This window comes from Salmo salar, chromosome ssa25, assembly GCF_905237065.1.
Source record: "Salmo salar chromosome ssa25, Ssal_v3.1, whole genome shotgun sequence".
Classification (NCBI taxonomy): Eukaryota; Metazoa; Chordata; class Actinopteri; order Salmoniformes; family Salmonidae; genus Salmo; species Salmo salar.
The window spans coordinates 47915272-47938946 of NC_059466.1; the positions used below are offsets into that span (position 1 = coordinate 47915272).

The following is a 23675-nucleotide window of genomic DNA, read 5'->3' on the forward strand; positions in this document are numbered from 1 at the left end:
ACATTTTGTTGTGTTACAGCCTGAATAACAAATCTATTATATGTAAATGTTGTGTCATTGGCCAACACACAATACCCCATAAAGTGGTATTATGTTTTTAGACATTTTTACCAATTAATTAAAAATGAATTGCTGAAATATCTTGAGTCAATAAGTATTCAACCCCTTTGTTATGACAAGCCTAAATAAGTTCAGGAGTAACAATGTGCATAACAAGTCACATAATAAGTTGCATGGATTCACTCTGTGTGCAATAATAGTTTATAGCATGATGTTTGAATGACTACCTCATCTCTGTACCCGACACATACAATTAATTGTGAGGTCCCTCAGTCGAACAGTGAATTTCAAACACAGATTCCATTCCAAAGACTAGGGAGGTCTTTCTATGATTCGCAAAGAAGGGTTCCTATTGGTAGATGGGTACATTTAAAAAAAAAGTGGACATTGAATATCCCTGTGAGCATGGTGAAGTTATTAATTACACTTTGGTTGGTGTATCAATACACCCAGTCACTACAAATATACAGGCGCCTTTCAGTTGCAGGCGAGCGGAAAAAAAACGCTCAGGGATATCACAATGAGGCCAATGCATAGCATTTTTGCATAGTGTTGATAAAAGTGGAGTCAGGGGTTGGGCCGTCCTACATAATCCTCCGTTGAACACATTTGATTCTGGATCAGAAAGGGTTGGGCCTTCACTTTCTAGTCTCTCTCTCTCTCTCTCTCTCCCTCTCTCTCCCTCACTCTCTCCCTCTCTCTCTCTCTCTTTCTCTCTCTCTCTTTCCCTCTCACAAAGTTCACTTTTACAGTAATGGTATTGGATACTCTCGCTCTCCTTTCTCATGGACTATTGCTGTGGAGAGATACTCTCTCTCTCTCTCTCCTTTCTCATGGACTATTGCTGTGGAGAGATGCTCTCTCTCTCTCCTTTCCCATGGACTATTGCTGTGGAGAGGTCTTGCCATAGATTTTCAAGTACATTTAAGTCAAAACTGTAACTCGTCCACTCAGGGACATTCACTGTCTTCTTGGTAAACAACTCGTGTAGATTTGGCCTTGTGTTTTAGCTTATTGTCCTGCTGAAAGGTGAATTCATTCTCCCAGTTTCTGCTGGCAACAAGATTGAACCAGATTTTCCTCTAGGATTTTGCCTTTGCTTGGCTCCATTCCATTTTTTTAATCTTGAAAAACACCCCAAGTCCTGATGACAAGCATACCCATAACATGATGCAGCCGCCACTATGCTTCAAAATATGGAGAGTGGTACTCAGTAATGTGTTGTATTGGATTTACCCCAAACAACACTTTGTATTCAGGACAAAAAGTTAAATGCTTTGACACATTTATTTTTGCAGTATTACGTTAGTTTCTTGTTGCAAACAGGATGAATGTTTTAAAATGTTTTTATTCTATACAGGCTTCCTTCTTTTCACTCTGTCATTTAGGTTAGTATTGCGGAGTAACTACAATGTTGTTGATCCATCCTCAGTTTTCTCCCATCACAGCCAATAAACTGTTTTAAAGTCTGCAGTAGTCTCATGGTGAAATCTCTGAGTGGTTTCCTTCCTCTCCGGAAACCTGAGTTAGGAAGGGCACCTGAATTATTGTAGTGACTGGGTGTATTGATGGACCACCCGAAGTGTAATTAATAACTTCACCATACTCAAAGAGATATTCAATGCCAATAAGTGCCTGTCTTTGCAAGGCGTTGAAAAACCTCCCTGGTCTTTGTGTTTGAATCTATGTTTGAAATGCACTGCTCCACTGTGGGACCTTACTGATAATTGGATCCCACTTTAAATGACAATCTGCTTATAAAGCCTTCATAAAGCCTTCACAAGCACTACATACATGTGTTACAAAGCATCTATAACCATATGTCATGCTTTATAAATGGTTCATAAAAGTAGCATAACTGTGTGACATAATCACCAATGTCAAATGTGACAACCCTCTATGTCGAATATGAATATAAACATGTGCTTTATAAAGGGTGACATATTGTGTCGATCTAAAGAGATGTTATGTTAGTCACATTATATCTGATTTCGCTCCCAGACACTTCCGCCCAAATGTGTGGAAGGTCTGTTGGACCAACGCATCAAACTTGGCCTTTATTAGTTAGGGTTAGGTTTAAAATCACATTTTAACAAGATCAATTGTGGAAATGGGTAGGGTTTAGCAATAATTCAGACTTTTTGACTGTGTTAAGTGGTGACGATGACAAATACTTTACTAAGTAAGGTCACACCTACAGTTGAAGTCGGAATTTTACATACACTTAGGTTGGAGTCATTAAAACTCGTTTTCAACCACTCCACACGTTTCTTGGTGCAAAAAGTGCAAATCAATCCCAGAACAACAGCAAAGGACCTTGTGAAGATGCTGGAGGAAACAGGTACAAAAGTATCTATATCCACAGTAAAACGAGTGCTATATCGACATAACCTGAAAGGCCGCTCAGCAAGGAAGAAGGCACTGCTGCAAAACCACCATAAAAAAGCCAGACTACAGTTTGCAACTGCACATGGGGACAAAGATCGTACTTTTTGGAGAAATGTCCTCTGGTCTGATGAATCAAAAATAGAACTGTTTGGCCATAATGACCATCGTTATGTTTGGAGGAAAAAGGGAGAGCCTTGCAAGCCGAAGAACACCATCCCAACCGTGAAGCAGCATCATGTTCTGGGGGTGCTTTGCTGCAGGAGTGACAGGTGCACTTCACAAAATAGATGGCATCATGAGGCAGGAAAATGATGTGGATATATTGAAGCAACATCTCAAGACATCAATCAGGAAGTTATAACTCGGTCACAAATGGGTCGTCCAAATGGACAATGACCCCAAGCATACTTCCAAAGTTGTGGCAAAATGGCTTAAGGACAACAAAGTCAAGGTATTGGAGTGGCCATCACAAAGCCCTGACCTCAATCCCATAGAAAATGTGTGGGCAGAACTGAAAAAGCGTGTGTGAGCAAGGAGGCCTACACATCTGACTCAGTTACAACAGCTCTGTTAGGAGGAATGGGCAAACTTCACCAAATGTATTGTGGGAAGCTTGTGGAAGGCTACCTGAAACGTTTGACCCAAGTTAAACAATTTAAAGGCAATTGTACCAAATTCTAATTGAGTGTATGTAAACTTCTAACCCACTGGGAATGTGATGAAATAAATAAAAGCTGAAATAAATCATTCTCTCTACTATTATTCTGACATTTCACATTCTTAAAATAAAGTGGTGATCCTAACTGACCTAAAACAGGGAATTATTACTAGGATTACATGTCAGGAATTGTGAAAAAATGAGTTTAAATGTATTTGGCTAAGTTGTATGTAAACTTCCAACTTCAACTGTATATAATTCTAAGGTCACTCCCACTAAGGCCATTTTTGAATGGTTGATATCCCAGGTTTATATGTGCAGGGTGTTCAATAGCCTGGGGCCGACGTTACACAAAGAAACACTTACCTTGATGGAAGCCCCCCAACCTAACGAAATTGAAAGTGTATTTCTTCTGGAACCAAGTTACAAGTTCCTTAGTACACAAACATGCACATGACAAAAAAACAGGTCATACCACGTGGTGCAGGGACCAGTCACCCACTCCTCCACTTAAAGATCAGCCACAACATGTTGGCACCATTGTAACAGGTTGTAATCAAGCCCTGGTCTCCTCCACCCACGCCTCCGCTTAAAGATCAGCCACAACATGTTGGCACCATTGTAACAGGTTGTTATCAAGCCCTGGTCTCCTCCACCCACTCCTCCGCTTAAAGATCAGCCACAGCATGTTGGCACCATTGTAACAGGTTGTAATCAAGCCCTGGTCTTCTCCACCCACTCCTCCGCTTAAAGATCAGCCACAGCTGTAACAGGTTGTAATCAAGCCCTGGTCTCCATGGGAACAGAAGAGGAACACCTGGAGTGGTAGTCTCAGGTTGGACTACTTCAAATCATCAAGGTTCTGACACACACACACACACACACACACACACACACACACACACACACACACACACACACACAAACTTAGTTTATATAGTATCCCTGTAAAACTTAGTTTATATAGTATCCCTGTAAAACTTAGTTTATATAGTATCCTTGTAAAACTTAGTTTATATAGTATCCCTGTAAAACTTAGTTTATATAGTATCCTTGTAAAACTTAGTTTATATAGTATCCTTGTAAAACTTAGTTTATATAGTATCCCTGTAAAACTTAGTTTATATAGTATCCTTGTAAAACTTAGTTTATATAGTATCCCTGTAAAACTTAGTTTATATAGTATCCCTGTAAAACTTAGTTTATATAGTATCCTTGTAAAGTGAGACCTTCGGTTTAGTTTGAAGTGACACCTTCGGTTTAGTTTGAAGTGACACCTTCGGTTTAGTTTGAAGTGAGACCTTCGGTTTAGTTTGTAGTGAGACACACTTCGGTCATTCATTACATATACATAAAGGCTTGATAATGTAAACCCAAAAGGGGAGGTGTTTCCTCCTGTAGAGGGAAGGAAGGAGAGGTGTTTCCTCCTATATAGGGGAGGAGTTTCCTCCTATAGAGGGAAGGAAGGGGAGATGTTTCCTCCTATAGAGGGAAGGAAGGGGAGGTGTTTCCTCCTATTGAGGGGAGGAGTTTCCTCCTATAGAGGGGAGGAGTTTCCTCCTATTGAGGGGAGGAGTTTCCTCCTATAGAGGGGAGGAGTTTCCTCCTATAGAGGGGAGGTGTTTCCTCCTATAGAAGGAAGGGAGGGAGGTGTTTCCTCCCATAGAGGGAAGGAAGGGGAGGTGTTTCCTCCTATAGAAGGAAGGAAGGGGAGGTGTTTCCTCCTATAGAAGGAAGGGAGGGAGGTGTTTCCTCCTATAGAAGGAAGGGAGGGAGGTGTTTCCTCCTATAGAAGGAAGGGAGGGAGGTGTTTCCTCCTATAGAAGGAAGGGAGGGAGGTGTTTCCTCCTATAGAAGGAAGGGAGGGAGGTGTTTCCTCCTATAGAAGGAAGGGAGGGAGGTGTTTCCTCCCATAGAGGGAAGGAAGTGGAGGTGTTTCCTCCTATAGAAGGAAGGGAGGGAGGTGTTTCCTCCTATAGAAGGAAGGGAGGGAGGTGTTTCCTCCTATAGAAGGAAGGAAGGGGAGGTGTTTCCTCCTATAGAAGGAAGGGAGGGAGGTGTTTCCTCCTATAGAAGGAAGGGAGGGAGGTGTTTCCTCCTATAGAAGGAAGGGAGGGAGGTGTTTCCTCCTATAGAAGGAAGGAAGGGGAGGTGTTTCCTCCTATAGAAGGAATTGAGGGGAGGTGTTTCCTCCTATAGAAGGAAGGGAGGGAGGTGTTTCCTCCTATAGAAGGAAGGGAGGGAGGTGTTTCCTCCTATAGAAGGAAGGGAGGGAGGTGTTTCCTCCTATAGAAGGAAGGGAGGGAGGTGTTTCCTCCTATAGAAGGAAGGGAGGGAGGTGTTTCCTCCTATAGAAGGAAGGAAGGGGAGGTGTTTCCTCCTATAGAAGGAAGGGAGGGAGGTGTTTCCTCCTATAGAAGGAAGGAAGGGGAGGTGTTTCCTCCTCCCGAAGGAAGGGAGGGAGGTGTTTCCTCCTATAGAAAGAAGGAAGGGAGGGGAGGTGTTTCCGCCTATAGAAGGAAGGAAGGGGAGGTGTTTCCTCCTATAGAAGGAAGGGAGGGAGGTGTTTCCTCCTTTAGAAGGAATTGAGGGGAGGTGTTTCCTCCTATAGAAGGAAGGGAGGGAGGTGTTTCCTCCTATAGAAGGAAGGAAGGGGAGGTGTTTCCTCCTATAGAAAGAAGGAAGGGAGGGAGGTGTTTCCTCCTATAGAAGGAAGGAAGGGGAGGTGTTTCCTCCTCCCGAAGGAAGGGAGGGAGGTGTTTCCTCCTATAGAAGGAAGGGAGGGAGGTGTTTCCTCCTATAGAAGGAAGGGAGGGAGGTGTTTCCTCCTATAGAAGGAAGGGAGGGAGGTGTTTCCTCCTATAGAAGGAAGGAAGGGGAGGTGTTTCCTCCTATAGAAGGAAGGGAGGGAGGTGTTTCCTCCTATAGAAGGAAGGAAGGGGAGGTGTTTCCTCCTCCCGAAGGAAGGGAGGGAGGTGTTTCCTCCTATAGAAGGAAGGGAGAGGAGGTGTTTCCTCCTATAGAAGGAAGGGAGGGAGTTGTTTCCTCCTATAGAAGGAAGGGAGGGGAGGTGTTTCCTCCTATAGAAGGAAGGGAGGGGAGGTGTTTCCTCCTATAGAAGGAAGGGAGGGGAGGTGTTTCCTCCTATTCCTCCTATAACTCCCACAGTTGCCCTTTTCCTTCTGTGTCAGTCAGGGTCAAAGGTCAGTGGGAGGAAACAATCTCTAGCTGTCTCCTCTCCCAGAGACAGACAGGGCTGATCATTAAGACTGGATATATGGTTGTCTCACTTAGCTACCTTAAGATGAATGCACTGTAAGTCGCTCTGGATAAGAGCATCTGTTAAATTACTAAAACGGAAATGTAATCACTCTCATCTATAAACATAATCATACAGGTGGGTGGCTGCTGTACACGTGCCCTCTCTGTGATCGCTCACTTCTCCCATCCATGCCTATTCTCACTAAGCTACATCCACTTAGCACGCTCCCTCGCCCTTCCTCACACAAACAACGATTCCCCATCCAACCCCGCTCTCAAATTTGGGATGAGGCACGCAAAAAGCTGTGTCACCTGAATCTGTTCCTCGTGAATCTGTTCCTCGTGAATATGTTTATACTGAGGCTGTTTATAGTGAACCTGTTTATACTGAACCTGTTTATAGTGAACCTGTTTATACTGAACCTGTTTATTCTGAACCTGTTTATACTGAACCTGTTTATACTGAACCTGTTTATAGTGAACCTGTTTATACTGAACATGTTTATACTGAACCTGTTTATACTGAACCTGTTTATTGTGAACCTGTTTATACTGAACCTGTTTATTGTGAACCTGTTTATTGTGAACCTGTTTATACTGAACCTGTTTATTGTGAACCTGTTTATACTGAACCTGTTTATACTGAACCTGTTTATAGTGAACCTGTTTATACTGAACCTGTTTACAGTGAACCTGTTTATACTGAACCTGTTTATACTGAACCTGTTTATTGTGAACCTGTTTATACTGAACCTGTTTATACTGAACCTGTTTATTGTGAACCTGTTTATACTGAACCTGTTTACAGTGAACCTGTTTATTCTGAACCTGTTTATTCTGAACCTGTTTATACTGAACCTGTTTATACTGAACCTGTTTATACTGAACCTGTTTATACCGAACCTGTTTATTGTGAACCTGTTTATACTGAACCTGTTTATTGTGAACCTGTTTATACTGAACCTGTTTATTGTGAACCTGTTTATTGTGAACCTGTTTATACTGAACCTGTTTATACTGAACCTGTTTATAGTGAACCTGTTTATACTGAACCTCTTTATACTGAACCTGTTTATAGTGAAACTGTTTATACTGAACCTGTTTACAGTGAACCTGTTTATACTGAACCTGTTTATTGTGAACCTGTTTATACTGAACCTGTTTATACTGAACCTGTTTATTGTGAACCTGTTTATACTGAACCTGTTTATACTGAACCTGTTTATTGTGAACCTGTTTATACTGAACCTGTTTACAGTGAACCTGTTTATTCTGAACCTGTTTATTCTGAACCTGTTTATACTGAACCTGTTTATACTGAACCTGTTTATACTGAACCTGTTTATACTGAACCTGTTTATACCGAACCTGTTTATTGTGAACCTGTTTATACTGAACCTGTTTATTGTGAACCTGTTTATACTGAACCTGTTTATTGTGAACCTGTTTATTGTGAACCTGTTTATACTGAACCTGTTTATACTGAACCTGTTTATAGTGAACCTGTTTATACTGAACCTCTTTATACTGAACCTGTTTATAGTGAAACTGTTTATACTGAACCTGTTTACAGTGAACCTGTTTATACTGAACCTGTTTATTGTGAACCTGTTTATACTGAACCTGTTTATTGTGAACCTGTTTATACTGAACCTGTTTACAGTGAACCTGTTTATACTGAACCTGTTTATACTGAACCTGTTTATACTGAACCTGTTTATACTGAACCTGTTTATTGTGAACCTGTTTATACTGAACCTGTTTATACTGAACCTGTTTATTGTGAACATGTTTAGTCTGACAGCTTTCATAACAGACTGTTTACACCTGTTCACACCTCATCACTGACATTTAGTGACACATAACTCTGAAGAGCACATGTGTGCTTTCTTCCCAAACAATGTTTATCTTTCTACCATATAGAGGAGAAGAAAATAACTCCTGAGTAAGGAAGTTAGTAAATATGTGGAATCTCTGAGAAGAAATACCAACAGCCATGCAGTCTGGAACCTCTGAGATGTAACACCATAAACCACAGAGTCTGGAACCTATGAGATATAACACCATAAACCACACAGTCTGGAACCTCTGAGATATAACACCATAAACCACACAGTCTGGAACCTATGAGATGTAACACCATGGAACCTCTGAGATATAACACCATAAACCACGCAGTCTGGAACCTATGAGATATAACACCATAAACCACACAGTCTGGAACCTATGAGATATAACACCATAAACCACACAGTCTGGAACCTCTGAGATGTAACACCATGGAACCTCTGAGATATAACACCATAAACCACACAGTCTGGAACCTCTGAGATGTAACACCATGGAACCTCTGAGATATAACACCATAAACCACACAGTCTGGAACCTCTGAGATATAACACCATAAACCACAGAGTCTGGAACCTATGAGATATAACACCATAAACCACGCAGTCTGGAACCTCTGAGATGTAACACCATAAACCACACAGTCTGGAACCTCTGAGATGTAACACCATAAACCACGCAGTCTGAAACCTCTAAAATGAAACAACCATTAAACACATAGTTTTCTATTATCTAGTGAACATTCATCAGGGCTTAATGAAAGACTAAACGGCTGGGAGACAGCCTTTCATTCATCAAATGGGCAAAAAATATTATAGCTGTGTGTGTGTTCTTCTAGATTCTTCTGAACTGACCTCCAGGACCCTTCCACCGTCATTACCCCAGAAAAGGTGTGCTGCCTCCGAGGGAGGATTTTCCCTGCACACCGCCTCATTCATTCATTCCTCTCTTACCCACCATTCATAGATGTATTTCCCCAGGCTACTGTTGACTATATAACTGCCGTAGGCAAATAGCCACTGACATTTGATTTTGTAAATAAAACAAAGCAGATTAATTGAATTTTAAACCCCAAATCTATTTTGCATGAAGAAACAACCTGTCATTCATCACAATCTTTGTGAATATCTGGGTTTTCCCTCTTCACAATGCAGAAAGACTGTATTTAATCAGTGGACACCACTCATTTTTATTACAACACACCTGTCATAATTGTTTTCTTTACTAAAGTAGTGGTTTATTATTATTATTGCTAAAGGTACTGCATAGGTGTAAAGATTACTTTTTTAGCAAGAGATAGCACTTGTATTGCCTAAGGAAGTAGCAGAAATGTGCAGAAAGTAGTTTTGAATGCATTTTATTGAAGGGAAAGGGATATATTCTTATCTACTCTACAATGAGGAATTCAACTACAAAATACTAGTCTTCTCCCATTTTTTTAAACATTGCCCCCACCCACAAGGTGTAAAATAAGATAATAGATACAAAACAAAAACGTGAAGAACATAAATCAATCAACTCTAATTAGCACATGTAGGACAGTATGCAAGTGTGTGTGCATGGACTTTGCAGATGTACTTTGTCACAGTGCATTACATAGTATTTGTTTTACAGTCCTTCTTTGGGGTTGGCATCTCCTCTTCTCTGCCCCAGCTGCAGCATCAGGTGGATCCGGACAAGATTCAGCCCCCTGAACAGCTTTCACAAGCGCTGCAGAGGCTGCTGTGCTGGGGAGGCACTCCCTTCTTTGAATGTGTGGAGTTAGAAGTGCCTTTCCCAGCTGCTCCAGGAACACCCTCCTCTTGTTCCGCTTATCAGGCATCCAGGTATGGTTGATCTTGTTCCATATCACGAAGGCATTGTATGAGGACACATCAATGATGTTATGGAAGATGACCATGGGCCAGCGGGCAGTCATCCTCCTGCAGCTGTAATTTCCAGTCAACTTGTCCAGGTTGTCCACGCCTCCTTTGTTGTGTTTGTAGTCCAGGATGATGGCTGGCTTCCTGTCCTCACGATCACTGATCTCAGCAGTTTTGTGCAGTGTGATCAGGAGGACCACATTCTTGTTCCTCTTTGGGAGGTAAGAAACTAGAGTGGTGGTGGGGGTGAAAGCAAACTTTGATGAGATGGCCTCTCTCCGCCTTGTTGCAAGGAGTGCAGGGGGGAGCTCAGGCTTGTTCTTTCTAACTGTGCCAACCATGGTGATCTTCCTCTTCAGGAGCTGCTGGCTGAGTCCATAAGAGGTGAAGAAATTGTCACACGTGGCATTGTGCCCCCTCAGTCCATCGGTCACATCAAGCACAACCCACATCCCCTGGTTCTTCTCCAGGCCTCCACTGGTCAGCTTCCCTGTGTAGACTTGCATCTTCCAAGCGTAGCTGGATTGTGCATCACAAGCCACCCATATCTTGATGCCATACTTTGCTGGCTTGTTTGGGCATATACTGCCCTAAAGGCCAGCGACCTTTTAACAAAAGAGATTACTATCAGTAATTAGTATCAGTGTCACAGAAAACAAATCACATAAATCAATGATATTACAGCCATACATAATACAATGAACAGTGAAAATCACTTGCATTACAGATATGAAAATAAAAATGTACCTCTGAATGGAACCAGTTGCTCATCCACTGTTACTTCAGGCCCAGGGTTGTAGAGGTACGGCAGACGCTCCACCCACTTCTCCCAGACCTCTCTTATGGCCGCCAGTTTGTCTCTCACACATCTTGCAGGTCTTGACTCATGGTTATCAAATTGTAGCATTCTTAAGAAAGTGTGAAAGACTTTCTGTGGCATCGCGGCACGGAAAATCACCCTTCCACTCTCTGTATCCCAGAGACTACATGTGGCCTCGCCTCAGGACCTATACACAACTGCTAAGATTAGCAGCCCTATGTAGGCACGCAGGTCAATCTCATCCTTTTCTCATCCATCCTTCTCCATATTTACAGAAACCCTCCAAATGTATCATCTCCAGGATGATTTCTGGCCACCCCTCATAGCCTGGTTCCCCTGTAGGTTTCTTCCTAGGTTCCGGCCTTTCTAGGGAGTTTTTCCAAGCCACCGTGGTTCTAAACCTGCTGTTACGGATAAAGGTATCCTGTGTGTGTATTTGTTTTCTCTCCTTCTGCCCTAGTCACAGGTGTCACTCATCAGTCACCAATCAGTCGCCACTGAAGACACACCTGCTCCTTTTCCCTTACCCAATCACATCTCCTTTCCCTTGGTTTAAAAGTACCCCAATCAGTTCTCTCTGGAGATCTCTCTTTTGTTTTTGCACCTACATGTCACTTTGTCCGTTATCCTGTGAGTATTGTATTGCTATGGCGTATGACTGTTTGTTGGTGGGAAAAGGGGATAACCAGCCAAGTCGCCCATGGGCCTACATTACCCGTAGGAAAACAGTGTCTAAATCCCCTAGTTAGAACTGGGCGGACCACCCACTGCATTTTTGGTTTGTTAGCTAGCTGTTCTTAAAGCAGGCTAGACTAGCTTAGGGGTTTGTTTGGATATTTATTATTTCTTTCCTTGGGTCCAGCTCAGCCCCTTTTTCCCACACCCCATTACCGTGTGTTTAAAATAAACCTGAAGTGTTTGACGGAAGATTTAGGTTGTCTGTGGTTTTTTAATTCTCACTGTTACTTTTTCACTGGGGTGATTTGCATGAGGTATGTTACGGGTCTCGTTTCCATCCCCCCGAGACTGCAGGGCCAAAGGGGTTCGTAACACCTGCATTGCTTGCTAATTGGGGTTTTAGGCTGGGTTTCTGTACAGCACTTTGTGACATCAGCTGATGTAAGAAGGGATTTATAAATAAATTAGATTGATTTTTTTTCGATGGCTGGTGTGATGAACATGTAGAATGTTGAGGCGTTGTCCTGGGCATGGGCAACTGCATGTCTTGTGGGCCCTGGGGTCATCCTTATGACATTTTGTGCTGACATCCTGCCCTGATTGTCATATGGTGACAAGGACTGTGTTATATTGCTGTTCTTTGACAAAAATGTCTTGTTTTCAGCTTGGGGGATTTCTTCTTCATCTGAAGATGATGCATTGTGCTCTGGGTTGAACTCTTCCCCATCTTCTTCAGATACCTCTTCCTTTTCTAAATCATTGTTCTCTTGTTCCTCCTGGACATCTGAAACATCTTATCTACGGCCTGTTAGTGTCACGTCCTGACCAATATTTAGGTATTATTTCTATTATATTTGGTCAGGACGTGGCAGAGGTATATTTGTTTTGTATTATGGGGTTTTGTGTGTGGTGTAGTGGGGTGTATTAGTTTGGTATAGGTTCTAGGTTTGTTTTTCTATGTGTAGTTTTGGGTGCTGGACTCTCAATTGGAGGCAGGTGTTTCTAGTTGCCTCTGATTGGGAGTCCCATAAGTAGGTGTGTGTTTGTTTGGTTTTCGTGGGTAGTTGTTTTTGCACTGCGTGTTGTGTGCCTGCAAAACTGTTCCTGTCGTGTATATTGTTTTCCAGTGGATGCGTTACTCCTTTTTTGAATTAAAACATGAGCATCCCGCTGCAGTTTGGTCTATTCAACACGGCTCTTTTTGTGACAGTTAGGCACTGAAACGTGCACTTATGGCTTCAGCAAAGAGAGAGCTGGGGGGGACTGTCATCTGCAGCACCTTTATAGCCTCTGACTGCATTCCCCATTAGTAAACAATGCTTTAAAGAAATGTTTTTTCGTCTGAAATTTTGTTTATTTTTTCTGTGAACTTGAGTCATGTGTGGGGTCGTGGAGGGGAGATGCTGCACATGCACACAAAAGTGCATGTTTTGTCTGAGTTCAATCAGTAGCACACAATCTCAATTTCTCATTGTGTGTGTGCGCTTGTGTGGTTTTTGTGGTGTATAAATTATTTTGTAACTGCCGGGTCAAAAATGACCCTAAGACAATATTTGTACTCTGGTGGTGTACAGCTTTCATGGAAATATGAACAAAGGTGATGTTTCACTTTATCTAATGTTGGGGTCAGTCTAGGAAAAGTCATCACATTTCAAGTTGAAAAAATATAATTTAGGGTTAAGTAGTACTTTAAAGTATTTTTAGTTAAGTACTTTACACCACTGGGAATTCTAATAAGTACAGGCCACCATCAGAATGTATCATATCTACAGGGCCTTGCCTTGCACAACACATGATTCTTTCCAGAACTTTCTCCAGTGTCAGTCCTCAGATGCTCCCTTCAGCATCCTTCACCTCGGCTTGGCAGTCAACTGCCTGCCCCTCCTTATCTTCCATCATTAAAATCTTCCCCCCATACTTTTCCCTCTGCTTGAGCTACTATGTTATTGCAATAACGGTCTTTCTCGCTCCTCAATTAATTATTTACGGTGGGATCCAAAATTCCCCTCTCTTCAGGGCAAGGAATAATCGCTGCAGTCAGCTCCAAATACATCAGCTGGGCTGCAATGGGCGGGGCATATTTCTATAAATAGTGCCACGACAATCACATCAGCCCAATAACACCGCAGGGTCTCTCTGTTCGCCCGCTGACTTTTTATGGGTATATATATATATATATATGTCATAGATATGTCATAGATTCTCCGACACTAGAGCACTGTCTGTGGAAGAAGGAGAGGGAAAATTCCTCTTCACACCATGGTCCGATGCTATCTGCCACCCCTCACCTCCATACCATGGCATGACAGTAATAATAGCGCTAGGCTAACTCCCCTCCACACCATGGCATGACAGTAATAATAGCGCTAGGCTAACTCCCCTCCACACCATGACAGTAATAATAGCGCTAGGCTAACTCCCCTCCACACCATGGCATGACAGTAATAATAGCGCTAGGCTAACTCCCCTCCACACCATGGCATGACAGTAATAATAGTGCTAGGCTAACTCCCCTCCACACCATGGCATGACAGTAATAATAGCGCTAGGCTAACTCCCCTCAATACCTTGGCATGACGGTAATAATAGCGCTAGGCTAACTCCCCTCCACACCATGGCATGACAGTAATAATAGCACTAGGCTAACTCTCCTCCATACCATGGCATGACGGTAATAATAGTGCTAGGCTAATTCCCCTCCACACCATGGCCTGATGGTGATAATACCTCTAGGCTACCTAACCCCCTCCCCTCCACACCATGGCCTGATGGTGATAATACCTCTAGGCTACCTAACCCCCTCCCCTCCACACCATGGCCTGATGGTGATAATACCTCTAGGCTACCTAACCCCCTCCACACCATGGCCTGATGGTGATAATACCTCTAGGCTACCTAACCCCCTCCCCTCCACACCATGGCCTGATGGTGATAATACCTCTAGGCTACCTAACCCCCTCCACACCATGACCTGATGGTGATAATACCTCTAGGCTACCTAACCCCCTCCACACCATGGCCTGATGGTGATAATACCTCTAGGCTACCTAACCCCCTCCACACCATGGCCTGATGGTGATAATACCTCTAGGCTACCTAACCCCCTCCCCTCCACACCATGGCCTGATGGTGATAATACCTCTAGGCTACCTAACCCCCTCCACACCATGGCCTGATGGTGATAATACCTCTAGGCTACCTAACCCCCTCCCCTCCACACCATGGCCTAACGGTGATAATACCTCTAGGCTACCTAAGCCCCTCCCCTCCACACCATGGCCTGATGGTGATAATACCTCTAGGCTACCTAACCCCCTCCACACCATGGCCTGATGGTGATAATACCTCTAGGCTACCTAACCCCCTCCACACCATGGCCTGATGGTGATAATACCTCTTGGCTACCTAACCCCCTCCACACCATGGCCTGATGGTGATAATACCTCTAGGCTACCTAACCCCCCTCCACACCATGGCCTGATGGTGATAATACCTCTTGGCTACCTAACCCCCTCCACACCATGGCCTGATGGTGATAATACCTCTAGGCTACCTAACCCCCTCCCCTCCACACCATGGCCTGATGGTGATAATACCTCTAGGCTACCTAACCCCCTCCCCTCCACACCATGGCATGACAGTAATAATAGCGCTAGGCTAACTCCCCTCAATACCATGGCATGACGGCGATATTAGCACTAGGCTACCTGCCCTCCACACCATGGCCTGATGGTGATAATACCTCTAGGCTACCTAACCCCCTCCCCTCCACACCATGGCCTGATGGTGATAATACCTCTAGGCTACCTAACCCCCTCCCCTCCACACCATGGCCTGATGGTGATAATACCTCTAGGCTACCTAACCCCCTCCCCTCCACACCATGACCTGATGGTGATAATACCTCTAGGCTACCTAACCCCCTCCCCTCCACACCATGACCTGATGGTGATAATACCTCTAGGCTACCTAACCCCCTCCCCTCCACACCATGACCTGATGGTGATAATACCTCTAGGCTACCTAACCCCTCCCCTCCACACCATGGCCTGATGGTGATAATACCTCTAGGCTACCTAACCCCCTCCCCTCCACACCATGGCCTGATGGTGATAATACCTCTAGGCTACCTAACCCCTCCCCTCCACACCATGGCCTGATGGTGATAATACCTCTACGCTACCTAACCCCCTCCCCTCCACACCATGGCCTGATGGTGATAATACCTCTAGGCTACCTAACCCCCTCCCCTCCACACCATGGCCTGATGGTGATAATACCTCTAGGCTACCTAACCCCCTCCCCTCCACACCATGGCCTGATGGCGATAATACCTCTAGGCTACCTCAACCCCCTCCCCTCCACACCATGGCCTGATGGTGATAATACCTCTAGGCTACCTAACCCCCTCCCCTCCACACCATGACCTGATGGTGATAATACCTCTAGGCTACCTAACCCCCTCCCCTCCACACCATGGCCTGATGGCGATAATACCTCTAGGCTACCTAACCCCTCCCCTCCACACCATGACCTGATGGTGATAATACCTCTAGGCTACCTAACCCCCTCCCCTCCACACCATGGCCTGATGGTGATAATACCTCTAGGCTACCTAACCCCCTCCCCTCCACACCATGGCCTGATGGTGATAATACCTCTAGGCTACCTAACCCCCTCCCCTCCACACCATGGCCTGATGGCGATAATACCTCTAGGCTACCTAACCCCCTCCCCTCCACACCATGGCCTGATGGTGATAATACCTCTAGGCTACCTAACCCCCTCCCCTCCACACCATGGCCTGATGGCGATAATACCTCTAGGCTACCTAACCCCCTCCCCTCCACACCATGGCCTGATGGTGATAATACCTCTAGGCTACCTAACCCCTCCCCTCCACACCATGACCTGATGGTGATAATACCTCTAGGCTACCTAACCCCCTCCCCTCCACACCATGGCCTGATGGTGATAATACCTCTAGGCTACCTAACCCCCTCCCCTCCACACCATGGCCTGATGGTGATAATACCTCTAGGCTACCTAACCCCTCCCCTCCACACCATGGCCTGATGGTGATAATACCTCTAGGCCACCTAACCCCCTCCCCTCCACACCATGGCCTGATGGCGATAATACCTCTAGGCTACCTAACCCCCTCCCCTCCACACCATGGCCTGATGGTGATAATACCTCTAGGCTACCTAACCCCCTCCACACCATGGCCTGACGGCGATAATACCTCTAGGCTACCTAACCCCCTCCCCTCCACACCATGACCTGATGGTGATAATACCTCTAGGCTACCTAACCCCCTCCCCTCCACACCATGGCCTGATGGTGATAATACCTCTAGGCTACCTAACCCCCTCCCCTCCACACCATGGCCTGATGGCGATAATACCTCTAGGCTACCTAACCCCCTCCCCTCCACACCATGGCCTGATGGTGATAATACCTCTAGGCTACCTAACCCCCTCCACACCATGGCCTGATGGTGATAATACCTCTAGGCTACCTAACCCCCTCCACACCATGACCTGATGGTGATAATACCTCTAGGCTACCTAACCCCCTCCACACCATGGCCTGATGGTGATAATACCTCTAGGCTACCTAACCCCCTCCCTCCACACCATGGCCTGATGGTGATAATACCTCTAGGCTACCTAACCCCCTCCACACCATGGCCTGACGGTGATAATACCTCTAGGCTACCTAACCCCCTCCCCTCCACACCATGGCCTGATGGTGATAATACCTCTAGGCTACCTAACCCCCTCCCCTCCACACCATGGCCTGATGGTGATAATACCTCTAGGCTACCTAACCCCCTCCCCTCCACACCATGGCCTGATGGTGATAATACCTCTAGGCTACCTAACCCCCTCCCCTCCACACCATGGCCTGATGGTGATAATACCTCTAGGCTACCTAACCCCTCCCCTCCACACCATGGCCTGATGGTGATAATACCTCTAGGCTACCTAACCCCCCCTCCACACCATGGCCTGACGGGGATAATACCTCTAGGCTACCTAACCCCCTCCCCTCCACACCATGACCTGATGGTGATAATACCTCTAGGCTACCTAACCCCCTCCCCTCCACACCATGGCCTGATGGTGATAATACCTCTAGGCTACCTAACCCCCTCCCCTCCACACCATGGCCTGATGGTGATAATACCTCTAGGCTACCTAACCCCCTCCCCTCCACACCATGACCTGATGGTGATAATACCTCTAGGCTACCTAACCCCCTCCCCTCCACACCATGACCTGATGGTGATAATACCTCTAGGCTACCTAACCCCCTCCCCTCCACACCATGACCTGATGGCGATAATACCTCTAGGCTACCTAACCCCCTCCCCTCCACACCATGACCTGATGGTGATAATACCTCTAGGCTACCTAACCCCCTCCCCTCCACACCATGGCCTGATGGTGATAATACCTCTAGGCTACCTAACCCCCCCTCCACACCATGGCCTGATGGTGATAATACCTCTAGGCTACCTAACCCCCTCCACACCATGACCTGATGGTGATAATACCTCTAGGCTACCTAACCCCCTCCCCTCCACACCATGGCCTGATGGCGATAATACCTCTAGGCTACCTAACCCCTCCCCTCCACACCATGGCCTGATGGTGATAATACCTCTAGGCTACCTAACCCCCTCCCCTCCACACCATGGCCTGATGGTGATAATACCTCTAGGCTACCTAACCCCCTCCCCTCCACACCATGGCCTGATGGCGATAATACCTCTAGGCTACCTAACCCCCTCCCCTCCACACCATGGCCTGATGGTGATAATACCTCTAGGCTACCTAACCCCCTCCCCTCCACACCATGGCCTGATGGTGATAATACCTCTAGGCTACCTAACCCCCTCCCCTCCACACCATGGCCTGATGGCGATAATACCTCTAGGCTACCTAACCCCTCCCCTCCACACCATGGCCTGATGGCGATAATACCTCTAGGCTACCTAACCCCCTCCCCTCCACACCATGGCCTGATGGCGATAATACCTCTAGGCTACCTAACCCCCTCCCCTCCACACCATGGCATGATGGTGATAATACCTCTAGGCTACCTAACCCCCTCCCCTCCACACCATGGCCTGATGGTGATAATACCTCTAGGCTACCTAACCCCCTCCCCTCCACACCATGGCCTGATGGCGATAATACCTCTAGGCTACCTAACCCCCTCCCCTCCACACCATGGCCTGATGGTGATAATACCTCTAGGCTACCTAACCCCCCTCCCCTCCACACCATGGCCTGATGGTGATAATACCTCTAGGCTACCTAACCCCCTCCCCTCCACACCATGGCCTGATGGCGATAATACCTCTAGGCTACCTAACCCCCTCCCCTCCACACCATGGCCTGATGGCGATAATACCTCTAGGCTACCTAACCCCCTCCCCTCCACACCATGGCCTGATGGCGATAATACCTCTAGGCTACCTAACCCCCTCCCCTCCACACCATGGCCTGATGGTGATAATACCTCTAGGCTACCTAACCCCCTCCCCTCCACACCATGGCCTGATGGTGATAATACCTCTAGGCTACCTAACCCCCTCCACACCATGGCCTGATGGTGATAATACCTCTAGGCTACCTAACCCCCTCCACACCATGGCCTGACGGCGATAATACCTCTAGGCTACCTAACCCCCTCCACACCATTGCCTGACGGCGATAAGTCAATGAGCAGCCAGCTGTGCACAGATACAACCACCTGTGGTGCCATTATTTATAAGGCACATATTTTTTTTCCCATTAGGCCCCTCATTATTAGCCAGATAATTATAATTTTGCGCAACACATTTTTTTTAAAAAAAGTTAGACAGGCCCAGCAGCCCATCTGGCAGTCCACCCCTGTGATAAGACACAGCATAGGACATACAGGCCTACACCACTGAAAATCTAGTGTCAAGTGAGAGAGCCTGTGTCTTGGCCACATTCCTATCGAAGTGCTGAAAAGTTGTATCCATCTATTATTAGATTAAGCACACAACAAAATACCAACCAGACTGAGTTATATGGACCAGTCAGACACTGAGTCCAGGAAGTGGAGGGCTAGATATACTGTAGACAGCGTGTCTAGGAGTGGAGGGTTAGATATACTGTAGACAGCGTGTCTAGGAGTGGAGGGTTAGATATACTGTAGACAGCGTGTGTAGGAGTGGAGGGTTAGAAATACCGTAGACAGTGTGTCTAGGAGTGGAGGGTTGGGTATACTGTAGACAGCGTGTCTAGGAGTGGAGGGTTAGATATACTGTAGACAGCGTGTCTAGGAGTGGAGGGTTAGAAATACTGTAGACAGCGTGTCTATGAGTGGAGGGTTAGAAATACTGTAGACAGCGTGTCTAGGAGTGGAGGGTTAGGTATACTGTAGACAGCGTGTCTAGGAGTGGAGGGTTAGATATACTGTAGACAGCGTGTCTGGGAGTGGAGGGTTAGATATACTGTAGACAGCATGTCTAGGAGTGGAGGTTTAGATATACTGTAGACAGCGTGTCTAGGAGTAGAGGGTTAGGTATACTGTAGACAGCATGTCTAGGAGTGGAGGGTTAGAAATACTGTAGACAGCGTGTCTATGAGTGGAGGGTTAGAAATACTGTAGACAGCGTGTCTAGGAGTGGAGGGTTAGATATACTGTAGACAGCGTGTCTAGGAGTGGAGGGTTAGATATACTGTAGACAGCGTGTCTAGGAGTGGAGGGTTAGAAATACTGTAGACAGCGTGTCTAGGAGTGGAGGGTTAGAAATACTGTAGACAGCGTGTCTAGGAGTGGAGTGTTAGATATACTGTAGACAGTTTGTCTAGGAGTGGAGGGATAGAAATACTGTAGACAGCGTGTCTGGGAGTGGAGGGTTAGATATACTGTAGACAGCATGTCTAGGAGTGGAGGGTTATAAATACTGTAGACAGTGTGTCTAGGAGTGGAGGGTTAGAAATACTGTAGACAGCGTGTCTAGGAGTGGAGGGTTAGAAATACTGTAGACAGCGTGTCTAGGAGTGGAGGGTTAGAAATACTGTAGACAGCGTGTCTAGGAGTGGAGGGTTAGAAATACTGTAGACAGCGTGTCTAGGAGTGGAGGGTTAGAAATACTGTAGACAGCGTGTCTGGGAGTGGAGGGTTAGATATACTGTAGACAGCATGTCTAGGAGTGGAGGGTTAGAAATACTGTAGACAGCGTGTCTAGGAGTGGAGGGTTAGAAATACTGTAGACAGCGTGTCTAGGAGTGGAGGGTTAGATATACTGTAGGCAGCGTGTCTAGGACTTGAGGGCTAGACACAGGCAGAGTGTCTAAGATGAGAAGCTCAGAAGCAGGTAGAGTGTCTAACATGAGAAGCTCAGAAGCAGGCAGAGTGTTTAAGATGAGAAGCTCCGAAGCAGGCAGAGTGTCTAACATGAGAAGCTCAGAAGCAGGCAGAGTCTTTAAGATGAGAAGCTCAGACGCAGGCAGAATGTCTAAGATGAGATGCTCAGATGCAGGCAGAATGTCTAAGATGAGAAGCTCAGATGCAGGCAGAATGTCTAAGATGAGATGCTCAGATGCAGGCAGAATGTCTAAGATGAGAAGCTCAGACGCAGGCAGAATGTCTAAGATGAGATGCTCAGATGCAGGCAGAGTCTTTAAGATGAGAAGCTCAGACGCAGGCAGAATGTCTAAGATGAGATGCTCAGATGCAGGCAGAATGTCTAAAATGAGAAGCTCAGACGCAGGCAGAATGTCTAAGATGAGATGCTCAGATGCAGGCAGAATGTCTAAAATGAGAAGCTCAGACGCAGGCAGAATGTCTAAGATGAGATGTTCCGATGCAGGCAGAATGTCTAAGATGAGATGCTCCGATGCAGGCAGCTGGTTTAAGATGAGAACCTTGGACTGAGTAGCATCCAGAAGACCTGACAACATGGCAGTCAATCTGCGCAATCTGCTAGGTTCTGTTGGCTACTCGATTCCACACAACAAACATATAACCTACTCCATCCCCCCAAAAATCAATGCAGGAGTAGGCCTGCGTTAACATTTCACTACCACTGTTGGTCTTACCGATATGGTAACCACTAGTCAGCATGCATTCATCTGGCCCTTGTTACAATGCTGATGGGAAGGATAGCCTTTAGTTGTGATGGTTTTATACACCATCATCGGTCCATTTAAGAAATATGACAGGGGGAAAACTAGGCACACACACACACACACACACACACACACACACACACACACACACACTACTCACCTTGCATATGTGAAAGTTCTCCGAGACTAGCGTCTCATGGACATGGATATCCTGGGGAGTGGGCGGTGTACCAGCTGCACTGCTGCATGACGGGGACGCGACAGCCCCCTGAGAGGAGGACAGGCCATCCAGTACCTTCCGAAACTTCTTCATCTTCCTTTAGTTTACTGAGAAATCAGAACGTCTATATCAAAAATATTCTAGCAACCTAATCAAGAGTTTTCTTCTTTTCAAAGGCTAAGATGAGGCGAGTATGTTTGGTGTTTTTAAGGGTTGGCAGGCGTCGCTTCCTGAAGCCCCTCTCTCTGTCTCGCCTTCGCTCTCCTTTTTAAGTGCAATTCAAAAAGTCCTGGAGGGACCTCATCGTGCACTTAGACTTCCGTCCACAAAATTGTTTATCTTGGTTTGATGGGGATACGTATTGGTAAAAGAGACTAGCCAATTGCTAATGGAGGTCTATTGCGCATCAGAGCATGCCACAGCAAGGATTTCACCTAAGAAACTTCATGTTTCTTTAGCCTGCTATAACCGCGTTACAATAAAGCATGACGGCAAAAGATAAACTACAAAATTAAAATCTAATAACTGCAGCTATTATGAGCGACTAACTATATAGATAACCAGCTAAATGATCAAACCGTTACCGATACACTACCTAAACAATGCTTCAAACAAAAATCGCACTGTTTTGGCAGAATGGAGAGTGAGGCAGATCTACGCAGAGAGACAATGCAGGTCGCTTCCACTCTCTTGCCATCAAAACTAGAAAATAAAGTCAACCATCGCACGAACCAAGAAGAGGAACAGGTTAAGGAAAGTGGAATCAGGTCAAATGAAGTAGTCTTGACGATTTGTCGCGGTTGTTGACAGCCCTCTCCTCCCAGCCTTGATTCCCTGCAGTCTAGCCCTGTCCGTGGTACTGGAAAACTTTACTCCGACCCCGCCTCTTGCTTTCCTTCATCTCCCCGCCCTTGCTCGGAAGCGATTGGATTACGGTTCTCAGCCAATACGTACTGAATGGTATGTTGAATAAAAACAACGGGGAAATAATAAACTTTGCCTGCTGGTTTGTGGAACCGCCCTATCTTAAAAACGTGCCTTTGTGTGAATAGCCTATTCATATTCATGTGGTTTCCACACATGGGAAACCAAACTTGACTCTCAGTAAATGTGGATGGGGAAAACACTAAGGTGGTAGTCTAAGGTTGTTGCTTGTTTAGCAATACGAGAAGTGCTTTAACTGAGCCTTATGCTCAATTAAACAGGATCCTCTCAGTTTTGGACGCATGCTTTCCGGAACCTATGCCCGTTTTCCTCGGATCCGTTAGCATACATCTAATGAACAATACTTTTCGACTGTTTGCAACGTAAAAATTCCATCAACAGGGATCAGAAAATCAGAGAGAGATCTCCCCTCCCATAACGTGAAAATGCATTTCTTCAGCCTGAGATTGATATTCTGAGAATTGATTCGTGCGCTGGGAGCGGAGATTATGTTTGCGTAACTTTGTAGGTTTTGAGACCAAGGTGTGCTCGTTTCTATGGTGAGAGAGAGAGAGACAAACGTGTGTGTGTGTGCCTGTATCTCTCTTCATCTCTCTGTTCTGATAGACATAAGGCTGCAACTCTCTTCCCATGTCTCCGGTGTTGCACTGCATAATTTATTTTAAAGTATCTAATATGCACATTAGTCTTATTTCCCCCCCCCCTTAGGCCTCTAGAATTGTACTGTTATGGTAAGATATGCGACATTATTTGTGGGTGCATTTATGACACGTTTTGGCAGTGGCCTGCCTACCTGAATTCTGGCCTAGTGGGC

The 23675-nt window shown here is 45.7% G+C and overlaps 1 protein-coding gene across 1 annotated transcript in view; it reads right to left on the reverse strand.

Moving 5' to 3' along the window:
- The window catches only part of LOC106586892 (syntaxin-binding protein 5-like), a 252842-nt gene extending 230086 nt beyond the window's left edge, over positions 1-22756 (reverse strand). The window contains exon 1 of the mRNA XM_014174622.2: positions 21857-22756. Coding sequence (XP_014030097.1) covers positions 21857-22009 — 153 coding nt within the window. The 5' untranslated portion in view covers positions 22010-22756. The remainder of the gene's footprint in view (positions 1-21856) is intronic.
- Between the last annotated feature and the right edge of the window lie 919 nt (positions 22757-23675).